Source organism: Alnus glutinosa, chromosome 7, assembly GCF_958979055.1.
Source record: "Alnus glutinosa chromosome 7, dhAlnGlut1.1, whole genome shotgun sequence".
Taxonomy (NCBI): Eukaryota; Viridiplantae; Streptophyta; class Magnoliopsida; order Fagales; family Betulaceae; genus Alnus; species Alnus glutinosa.
The window spans coordinates 1,118,408-1,129,922 of NC_084892.1; the positions used below are offsets into that span (position 1 = coordinate 1,118,408).

At 37.3% G+C, this 11,515-nt stretch overlaps 2 protein-coding genes, 1 long non-coding RNA gene and 1 pseudogene across 3 annotated transcripts; all 4 read right to left on the reverse strand.

Moving 5' to 3' along the window:
* Positions 1 to 388: 388 nt before the first annotated feature.
* Positions 389 to 2,360, reverse strand: LOC133874363 (uncharacterized). Its single transcript, XR_009901252.1, has 3 exons — positions 2,019 to 2,360; positions 1,761 to 1,865; positions 389 to 436 (listed from the first exon to the last, which is right to left on the reverse strand). It is a non-coding gene; the product is annotated as an uncharacterized LOC133874363 (long non-coding RNA).
* A 1,705-nt stretch (positions 2,361 to 4,065) lies between these two features.
* LOC133874025 (uncharacterized) lies at positions 4,066 to 6,465 on the reverse strand. The gene is made up of 2 exons (XM_062311853.1): positions 5,127 to 6,465; positions 4,066 to 4,333 (listed from the first exon to the last, which is right to left on the reverse strand). The coding sequence occupies exons 1-2, from the start codon at positions 6,248 to 6,250 to the stop codon at positions 4,324 to 4,326; spliced, it is 1,134 nt and encodes a 377-aa protein (XP_062167837.1). The 5' UTR covers positions 6,251 to 6,465; the 3' UTR covers positions 4,066 to 4,323.
* A 1,157-nt stretch (positions 6,466 to 7,622) lies between these two features.
* LOC133872589 (F-box protein CPR1-like) lies at positions 7,623 to 9,021 on the reverse strand (annotated as a pseudogene).
* Positions 9,022 to 9,220: 199 nt separating this feature from the next.
* On the reverse strand, positions 9,221 to 11,046 carry LOC133874261 (adenylate kinase isoenzyme 6 homolog). Its single transcript, XM_062312141.1, has 3 exons — positions 10,823 to 11,046; positions 9,523 to 9,668; positions 9,221 to 9,407 (listed from the first exon to the last, which is right to left on the reverse strand). The coding sequence occupies exons 1-3, from the start codon at positions 11,027 to 11,029 to the stop codon at positions 9,221 to 9,223; spliced, it is 540 nt and encodes a 179-aa protein (XP_062168125.1). The 5' UTR covers positions 11,030 to 11,046.
* Between the last annotated feature and the right edge of the window lie 469 nt (positions 11,047 to 11,515).

Consider the following 11,515-nt stretch of genomic DNA (forward strand, 5'->3'; position numbering starts at 1 on the left):
AATCAAAGCAGTACCAAAAAATACAAAAAGGCAGCTAATGGATTTGTCAATGACTGAACATATACCCAAACATAAAATTCAATAAAGGGGGTTTGGGGTGGGGAACTTGCCTTCAATTGCTCAAGAAGACGAAGATCTGCAGGGACTGATTTAATTAGTGTACCATCAACATGTTTATAAGAAACCCCCAACTGAATTTCAGGGAGATCCGACAACACATCAAGCTTGGTGAGATTCAATGATGAAAAGCCATTGATCTGGCAACAGTATTTCAACGCTACTATATATCAAGCCAACCACATGCAACATCGAGGACGACCTGTAGTAGTGCCAAACTCCTGACCGGCAAACCTCGAGAGTTTACCCCCTTGACCCAATATTTATTATTTCCGTAGGGAAAGGACCAGAACCAACTCTTGTATTATAGGGCTTTCACCTGCACAGGATATGTTCCAGTTAGGAACCTCAACTGGCTATGTCAAATGTTCTTAATTTATTTCAAGTATTTATTTAAATTTGGCTCCATCGAGTATTTGTTATAAGAGGGCTGTTGTTTGTGAGGTGTAGGGAGGATGGTGTGTGATGAAGGCGATATGAGATTTTAGGGTTTCTTTTCTTCAGACAATATGTATGGGGGTTGTGATACATGCACTTCACGTACAATTTCAAGACACATTGGAATTTTAGCATTTTTTTTAATCACTTTTTTTCTCTCTCTTTTTAATTACACGTCCAATCTCTCCTTTATCACGCATCAGATCAGCACGAGAGAGAGAGAGAGAGGTATATGCCTTTCCGCTTCCCCCACACGCCAAAGAGGCTTGTGACCCAAGTCTGCCCTGCATTTCAGCTCGTTCAGTCAATGGATTTGACATGTTTGCTTGACTATTTTTTATTCTTTCATTAAATAAACAAATAAATTGTCAATTAGAATAAATTACTACACGTTTCCTTTTCAAACAATATATAATAATGCCCCCACAAAATCAAATTCCAGGGATTCGAACGATTTTTTTTTGCAGGATTCGAATCTTTAGTTTTAGGATTTCAGCTGAGCATTTCATTAACCGAGGCACGCGGCTTTTTCTAACAATTATATTACTATTATTTTCTCTATCAAGTTTTTTTTTTTTTTTTTTTTTTCTCATCACAATATTAAAAAAAAAAATGTCATTTTTAAATTTTTGATAAGTAAAATTTGATGAAATTAATAGAAATGATTTTAAGCGTGACCCATGTTTTGATTATTTTATCATAATTTTAATTACAATTTTAAAAGTTAATCAATTTTAAAAAGACACAACAAATACACGGTCATACATTTAGTATTACTTCTTAATCAATTTTTAAAAGACAGCATCTTGCCTTCATCATCCCGCTGCTGGTCTCCTCTTTTGAATACATTCTAGTTGCTACAACTTTTTTTTATACGAAAATTTCTCTTTTTCATTTTTGTCCCGAAGAATATTTGCAGTTACATAACCATGTAAACGGGACAAATATATTGACGCTATTAAAGTTAATGCATGTTTGATAGAGGAACAACGATAAGGGGAGGGTATTTATAGGGTGGAAAAAGGATTATTATCCAGGAGTAACTAGGTGCTGGTTGCGTGGAAGATTCACCGAATATTAGAGTGATCCTAGTACATGTATTCGCCAAATAGTGATCCCTCACATCAAAGTATGATATGCACCAACATCGAGAAAATAACAGGTGCTTAGGAGGATAGTACAAAATCTAAAAAAATAAAAAATACCAGAATTCGTGATGTTACCAAGAGTCCAACAGTTAGAAAAGAGTCAAATGCCGACCTAGATCTCGGGAATGATCAAATGCCGACCTAGGTCTCGGGAAGGATCAGCTGCCAAAAGAAAAAAGAATCCATGGGTGGAACATAGATCCAATCATCAGTGGGATTAGAAATGTTTACCTTCCATACATCGAAAATTTCGTTTGGAACCAAATCAATAAAATTAAAGAGAATGCCACGAAAACAGTATAGATCAAGGCCTACCAATGCAAAGGTAGATTTCACATCTAGACACCATTGTGCCCAAACTTCAGAGATCGACCCTATTGTACCGTCGACGGCGTCCGCAGGAATCTTCATGGTATGCCACCTATCAAGGTTGCGCCTTTCCTTCCAGTCCCAGTCAAAGATAGGCATACGGATGAGGACAACACAAGGAGAAGGATTAGAAGATGGCGATGAACCATCCGTTTTTCTCTTCTTATTTTCTGGGAGTGATGATTGAACAGCGAGATGGCCGCCGATGGCTCCCTCCATTGAGTATTTGTTATAAGAGGGCTGTTGGTTGTGAGGTGTAGGGAGGATGGTGTGTGATGGAGGCGATCTAGGATTTTAGGGTTTCCTTTCTTCAGACAATATGTATGGGGGTTGTGATGCATGCACTTCACATACGACTCCAACTGACGTTGGAATTTTAACATAAGAAATGATACATACACTACAACTGAACAACTCCAAGGCCCATTGAAGTAGGGCACTACTAGGGCTCATACATAAAATTGGTAACCTATCCAGTCAATTGAGAAAGAAAAATGCATAACCAGGTACAGAAATAAGCTTGAACAAAAATAAATAAAATAACTCAATTATGTTTATGTTATCTCATATCTTCTTTCTATTGCTTTTCTTCTTTTCCTCTGGCGGTGGCTGTGTCATTCGAAATGAATAATAAGAAACTTGTGAAACCTCGTCACCACTCTTAGAATAAACTAAAGACATCATATGTCCAAACTACCTATTCAAACTGGATTGTGAAACCTCAAACAATTTATTCCAGGACTCCTTTAATCCATATTCTTTCATCACCCATGCATCAACAAAATCATTACCGTAATTGCAAAACATGCACAGGCACCCTTCCAAGACCCTCAGATCTATTTCAAAACTCCTCAACCACAAGATGAGAAGCAACAATCATACAGTACAATCCAAACCCTCCATAAACCACCCAATGCAAAGCACCACCAGCAAGTACACCAGACACTCTTCTAACCAAGCTGAAACAGATATCGAATATAATAAGGCATGTTCTTGATTCCTCTCCGAGAATTGGCCTTCAAGCTATAAACTTTAACCTCAGCAGAGAAAAACCCATTACCACCAACAAACTGCCCCATCGTCACCACCTTGTAATCGTCGCTAATGGCGTCGTACCCAAATCTATAAAAAGTAAAACGTTGAGGTTTAACATCACCTTTAGGATCCTCAACCAGCATCACATGCAGTCTCTGATGCTCTCTAATTGATGGATTCCACAGAGCTATTTCTTCTTCAGAGTTGCACAGCCACCAAGCCATTGATTTCCATGGCGGTCACAGACTAGCGATTCTGGGCATTTTAATAGGCTAACTTGCCCTGCGTAGCTTGTGAATAGGAGGCATAGGGCTACTATATCGCTCTCCTTTTCTCTACACTTGCACCATTACGTGTTCTCACGAGTAATGTTCCGGATGTCATTGATCTGCACCCCAAGCTACTTCGTTTTACTTCTTTATAATTTCATATTTAGGAACCCAGTTGAGCAAACGAAAGATACAACACAGAGGTGACTAAAAAGGAAAGACCCTCGGAATACAAGCAGCGCACTTGCAGGCCTACACGTACAAAATGACATTGTTTTAAATTTGGTAAGTTTAAAACCTTTTTAAGTTATCAATTCAAAGTCATACATCACTCTATTTACTTTTTTTTTTTTTTTTTTGGATTAATTTAAATCTCGATTACTCTATGAGACAAAAATTCTCTATAGCTTGATAATCGTGAGTTGTGTAACAACTAAAATAACAACTAAAATCTTAATTTATTTATGCATACATATAATAATAACCGCATTATTTAATCTTAAGCGGGTTTTAAAACCACAATTGAATTAAAATCCACAATTACGGAGAATCATATTACACTTACACCCCTGTAATTAGAAACATCAATGTTAAATTATGGAAAATAACCTTGTCCCCGGATTCACTAATTTGAAATAACCTATTACAAATTATTAATTCAGGATAATATCTTCTACGGTAGACAATAATTTTCCATACAAAAGCAATAAACTTCAAATAAACATTCAACACAAGTATCCTTATCCAAAAAAATATACCGACTCGGCCTTACAAAAACATTGGACAATGTCATGATATGGATACCTAATCTAGACTATAACAGTCAACTAACACAGTACCGACTTCTCATAATTCCCTGTGCTCTTTGCACTTTCTTTCCCTGTGCTTCTTTGCACTTTCTTTCCCTGTGCTTCCTTGCACTTTCTCCTTGCTTGACTTCTCCAAATCTACTTACCCCTGCAATTTTCATACCCATTAGCACTTCCACAAAAAACTAACAGCAAGTGTCATTCTCATGTGCACATAAAATAAACCCTATAGCATGGTCAAGGGAGAAAATTAATGCAGCAACACATGTTCTATTAGAGGAACATCGTGCTCAAGAACTACATTCAGAGTCATAGGTTAACTTCTTAATAAATGGTAGCATCTTAGTACCTAGCAGACTCCTAAGATCTTGTATATGTCTAAATTTTCTGTCCACACATTTCTTGTAGATTTTAAGGGTCTTGCAGAAAACTAGAATTTCATGTAGACAACCATTTCTGCAAAATTTACATATCAGGCACGTTTGGCAACCAAGCTGGTAGGTGTACAACACTTTCAAACTTTAAATACAACTAGGCAACTAGGGAAGGAATGATATGCTTCACAGTTTAACAGGGACAAGAACTCAGCGAAAGCAACTGCATTTAGACAAACTCGATCACCTAATGCAAGACCACAACAAACCCAACTCCTGCAAGACAATATAAACCGTAAGAAATCAACAACAAACTCACCTACAGCCAGACTATATGAACCGTAAGAAATCCACAATCTAGTGTCTGGCTACATGCTTTGTTGACAAAAGGATCCTATCAATCACTTGATTAATATAATTGACATCAAGAGTCCTAACTAAAGTCACAAATTTTGGAAATTTTCCACCTGAATTGAAGAAAATGTCAAACTGAAAATTAAAAAAAAAAAATTATAGCCAAAATGTTATGGAAGATGGTTTGGTAAAAATACAGGAAGAAACACTTACATTAAAAAGGCATCCCTGACGGAAGTGGTCCGAGCCGTCTTATATTTGATGGTGGAAACAAAGGATATACGCACACTCTTCAACTCGGGCATATGAAAGACATCAAATAGGATGCACTGAACGTAGCTCTCAGGTGTATAGCGATCAATTTCAGTGGTGTGTATAACGCAGAATCTTTTCTTCTCCAAATGGATCAAACAAGGAAGAATGGCATCAAGATGTTTATTGGTCGAAATATTCAGACCTTTCAAATCCCCTGTTAGCCACAAATCCGACTCGAAATTGTAGGCCAGCAAGTTAGCTTTATCTAGAATCCAATATAAATAATTTCCTACCGCAAGAGCCTTTCCAAATTCACCCAAAGGACATTTCGGGTGAATCTTGCGAGGTTCAGAGCCAAGAATTTTCCAACAACAATTCTGCACGTCGTACATAATGAAGTTTGCAAAAATATCTTTATGTTTATCTTCATCTTCATCTTCATCTTCACTTTCATAATCTAAAAATGGAAGCGTAGCAACGAGAATCCTGTTTGGATTCTCAAGAGCTGCAGAGATAATATGATATGCCTTACGATATGGAGGCTCAGGCAATGATTCCCATACTCCAGTCATGGGGTCATAAACCTCAGCACCCCAACACAGAGAAAAAGGACATTTATTTAAGACATATAATTTATCGCCTACGACTAAGTTGTGAGCACAGCATCTTGGAAAATCCAAGGGTGGAACATGGATCCAATGATCAGTGGGATTAGAAATGTTTACCTTCCGTACATCGGAAATATTGTTTTGAACCAAACCAGTATAATTAAAGAGAATGCCACGAAAACAGTATAGATCGGAGCCTACCAATGCAAAGGTAGATTTCACATCTAGACACCATTGTGCCCAAACTTCAGAGATCGACCCTTCTGTACCGTCGACGGCGTCCGCAGGAATCTTCATGGTATACCACCTATCATAGTTGCGCCTTACCTTCCAGTCCCTTTCAAAGATAGGCATACGGATGAGGACGACATAAGGAGAAGGATTAGAAGATGGTGATGAACCATCCGTTTTTCTCTTCTTATTTTCTGGGCGTGATGATTGAACGGCGAGATGGCCGCCGATGGCTCCCTCCATCGAGTATTTGTTATAAGAGGGCGGTTGTTTGTGAGGTGTAGGGAGGATGGCGTGTGATGGAGGCGATCTGGGATGGAGATGGAGGCGATCTGGGATTGTGATGGAGGCGATCTGTTTAGGGTTTCCTTTCTTCAGAGTCCAGACGGTATGTATGGAGAATTGGGGAATTGCCAATTAATGTCGGTGGAGTGAGGTGTCGGTTAATAAGAGATGTGTAGGTGAGGCGACGATCTGGATAAAGGAGTGTGGTTTAAAATGAATGGAAAAAAAAAGAAGCTTTAAACTAACTGCCCAATTTTAAAATAGTCATTTCAATTTTTAAATGCATTAATATAATCGTATCAAAAATTTCACTTTTATTGGAATATTCATATAATACCTTTATTTTCATAAAACCTAAAATAAAAGGCTACTTTTGTTGAAATATTTTATGAAGCGATGATTTGTTCTTCTTTTTATTTGATTGAATCCGACGTCAAAGTATTCTACATGTAATTTTCTTTTTTCATTAATTCAAGAATCAATAATGTTCTTCACTTCTTCATTTTTCATTTCTCACGTATGTGCATTCTTTTTTTTTTTTTTCTTTTCCCTCTTTCCAAAACATTATGCAAAGCCACCGTTCTGAGTCGTTTTGTGCACCATGTATTGTCGTCTTCGACCTTGAGATGTCCTAAAGTGGGGCGTAACGTGTTGGAGAGAGATTTCAGGCGCCGAGGGGGCGGCACTGGGTGTGCAAACATTTTCAGCTTATTTGAGCTGAGCTCGAGCCGAGTGCTTGAGCTCGAGATCAGCCTATATGATTGAGCTCGAGTTCGATCTAACACAAGGTTCATCCCTTGGCAAGCCGAGCTCGAGCACAGAAACATGGCTCGTCACGAGCTCTTGAAAAACTCAAACGAACCAATCTTGCAAGTACTACTCGCTCAAGATCGGTTTGTTTACATCCCTTATGCATAGATAAGGTGGTGATATGGAGAAGGGAGTTTGGTTTGCAACACTATTTTTATATGTTTTTTTAATAACTATTTTGATCCCCTTTAATGAACTCCTAAATTATTTTAATAAAAAAAAAACACGTCATTTCATTTTTATTTTTATTTTAAAAGAAAGCTTTTTTCTTTTTAATTACGACATTTTCCTGGGACTCTCATATTTTTAGTTATAACATGTGACTTTATTTATCAACCTTGAGGTTTAAAAAACACATGAAAGAATAACTAAATAATACAAATGGTAAATTAAGGAAAATGACAGAAACTGTCAGTCATCTGGAAAAGAGTGTAGTTGTTGTGTCAAACAATTTATTTCTGCCTCTATTAAAACAATTTGTCAGCTTAAACTACTAATGGGGTAAGATAAACTAATCCTATTAATCCTTAATTGAAATATTATGTATGGTAAGGTTTTCACTTTGTGCCAATTTTCTGTCATTCTCTTTTGCTTGCAAAGCCAGTTTAAAGCCTTTTGACAGGAAATCTTCCTGCAAAACAATGACCAATCCATCAAAGTAGAAAGTTAAACTAAAACAAAAATAAGAAGATGCTATAGCTATAGCAGTCATGTCGAGTGATTCAAAAAGAGTGAAAATACATCAATTTATTTTTTTTAAAAAAACTTGAATTCTTAAGAGAACCAGAAAATTAAACTAAAGAGATCAACTGTTCACATAAAATTGGTAACCTATCCAGTCAATTGAGAAAGAAAAAGGCATAACCAGGTATAGAAATAAGCTTGAACAAAAATAAATAAAATAACTCAATTATGTTTATGTTATCTCATATCTTCTTTCTATTGCTTTTCTTCTTTTCCTCTGGCGGTTGCTGTGTCATTCGAAATGAATAGTAAGAACCTTGTGAAACCTCGTCACCACTCTTAGAATAAGCTAAAGGCATCATATGTCCAAACTTTCTATTCAAACTGGATTGTGAAACCTCAAACAATTTATTCCAGGACTCCTTTAATCCATATTCTTTCATCACCCATGCATCAACAAAATCATTACCGTAATTGCAAAACATGCACAGGCACCCTTCCAAGACCCTCAGATCTATTTCAAAACTCCTCAACCACAAGATGAGAAGCAACAATCATACAGTACAATCCAAACCCTCCATAAACCACCCAATGCAAAGCACCACCAGCAAGTACACCAGACACTCTTCTAACCAAGCTGAAACAGATATCGAATATAATAAGGCATGTTCTTGATTCCTCTCCAAGAGTTGGTCTTCAAGCAATAAACTTTAACCTCAGTAGAGAAAAACCCATTACCACCAACAAACTGCCCCATCGTCACCACCTTGTAATCGTCGCTAATGGGGTCGTACCCAAATCTATAAAAAGTAAAACGTTGAGGTTTAACATCACCTTTAGGATCCTCAACCGGCATCACATGCAGTCTCTGGTGCTCTCTAGTTGATGGATTCCACAGAGCTATTTCTTCTTCAGAGTTGCACAGCCACCAAGCCATTGATTTCCATGGCGGTGTGAAGTGAATCGAACTCAACGGAGTAGAGGTACCAATTTTTGAGAACGAGGCTGAGATTGGATTTGGTGGCAAGGTAGAGGCTAAGTAGAAGCTTGATGAAATCTGGGCCATCTAACAGATTTGAGACTTACAGAAATACCATCTCCGACACATAATCTAACAAGTTGACTGTTACTGCAAATATACCAAGGGATAAAGAATATAAAATTAAAACTCTATACAGATCCCCCGACCATATTTTTTATCCACCAGCTATCTCAAATAGAAGAGAATGAACCATCCTATAAGTTGTCTTCATGGAAAGAGTAGAAAATGCAACTCATTATTCACTGCAATGAAATAAAAACTCCCAAGACATTTACCATAGGAAAGAAAATTTGTTACACAGAAACCTACACAAACCCTTAAATACGACAATTACATGGTAAAGGAACCCAGGAGGACGGAGAGGAGTTGATGATGTATTGATATTGCAATGATTAGGAAGCAGGGTGCCAACTCCTCACCCAATCTGTTAAACTCTCAACATTTCTGGTAATGTCTTCAATAGTATCGCTCTTCAATGCCACAACAATGTCCTCTTGATAACTTTCCTTTGCCTCCTGAAGCAAAACTTGAAAGATTTCACACTCAATATTGTTTGAATGCTTCGACCCTGTGTAACCTCTGTCACATAAATGGTTTTTGAGGGTCAATAAGATTAGAGAGAGGGACCAAAAACACGGGAAAAAAAAAAGGAAGATCAAGTGACAAGGAAAAAAGCAAAGATGGCAGGCACTACCTTCTACTCAAGCGATCGTACAACACAGAGTTGTCAGTCTGAAGCACAACAACTCGATCAAACCATCGCTCGGGAAAGAAATCACAACCATGGTAGTCCACTAGGTTCCCTCCTCCTTCCATCAAATCCTCAAGCTCATCGCAAACCTGCAAAATCAGCACGCTGTAGTTGGACCGGTCACCAATACAATGTGCATATCTTATGCATTACCAATTTTTCCTTGAACTCAACCCACACATAAAGGATTCAACCACACCTCACACTCCAGACCTTATTTTAGGGGAAGGATATGCACCATTTGGTCCAAAGACCATTGGCTAATCATACATTGCGAGTTATCAATTATATATTGTAAACCCAGGAGACTCGCATAATGATGTCCACTATTCATAATCATAAATTGGCAAGGAATGCGATAAAACCTCTCCAACCAATAAAACTAATGGTTGGAGAGATTTTAACGCATTCCTTGCCAATTTATGGTTGTGAAGAATAGAAGTTATTTTTCTTTACATGGTATCTTTGGACAGCAACTTTTGTTTTTTCTTTGGTAATTAGTTATTACAATTTCAATTCATTGTTTTCTTTTCTCCTTCTAGTTAGGTGTTTTCTCATGTATACTTCCTAATTTCCTATACACCTAAAGCCGCCTTCCACTTTTAATGATATCTCAATTACTTATAAAAAAAAAACATAAAATAAAATCTCTCCAACCAGTACAACACCATAAACCATGCAAAAGGTAAATTCAAACATTTATGTAAGGATAACGAAATCAAATATATTACTTAATTCATTCAGATGAAATCCATGCTCTCTGTACTATTGCAAAACAAGATATAGCTATTTGATTAAACAATTTACCCCAAATTAACAAGGAAACATCATACACTCATCAAGAACATGAACATATACCTCCATCAAACGAACAGCAACTCTAGTGTAGATGTAAAAATTTCACAAATATTAATTGTTTTTACCCAGAACATATTAACCAAAAAACCTTAACATGCAAAACTATGTTTTTAAAGTACCTCCAACTCGAACCCAACAATTCATTTTAAGTTCATAATTCATGCCAAATAAAACCCACAACAGTATCTAATCCTCGAAATTGAAATTTCTTTTCTTTTCTTTTCTTATTTTGCTTCAAAATGAAAAATCAACTGCCATGTATGTATCTACATCCTTATGTACGTATGACAACATATTAACATAAAGAACATAATTTAAACGTAGCGAATATTAAAAGGTACAATGAAACAGAAACAGAAATAGGGGTGGGTTTGTGGGGAAGTACGAGGTCTTCGTTGATGAGGTAACACTCGAACTCGTTGTCCCAGCCGTCGTGCAGGTTCTTCTCCCTCACCAAATCTCCGACGCAAATGTGGCGGAGCTGGGTGGCCTCTGCCAGAGCAGACGACGTCGTTGTCTTGCCCGTCCCGGGTGTCCCTGTCACCAGTATGTTCGGCTGCCTTCTACCTCTTACGCTACCGTTTTGCGCCATGGAACCCTTCTGTCACTTCTTCTTCTATGTATGATTACGAACTTACCAGGGTTTTAGGGATTTGGCTTCAGTGCAGTTATATAAATGACCGGGTATCTGCTGTTAAAATTTAAACGGTCAAGATTTGATGTAGCATTTTTATAGAAACGACATCGTCAAGAGACAACAATTTAAAGCAAAACAGACGTCGTTGTTCTTCACGTTCTTTTCCACTGATACTTTATGAAAGTTCTCGTCTTTGAAAAGATGTTGCACCAAGAATTACGCAGCTCCTGAGCTCCTCACCAAATTCAGCTTTCCACCTGAGCAATTAATCACCGCCGTTAAATCCCATCTCACAGGCAAGGCAAGGGAGCTTCGATTCTCCAAATGTAAAGTTTTTTTTTTTTTTTTTTATTATTTCCTTGAAGTGTTTCAAAACAACATTAGGGGAATAGTAAAAGAAATTGTTAGAATTGAATTTTAATTATGGCTAGTTTAGAGGAA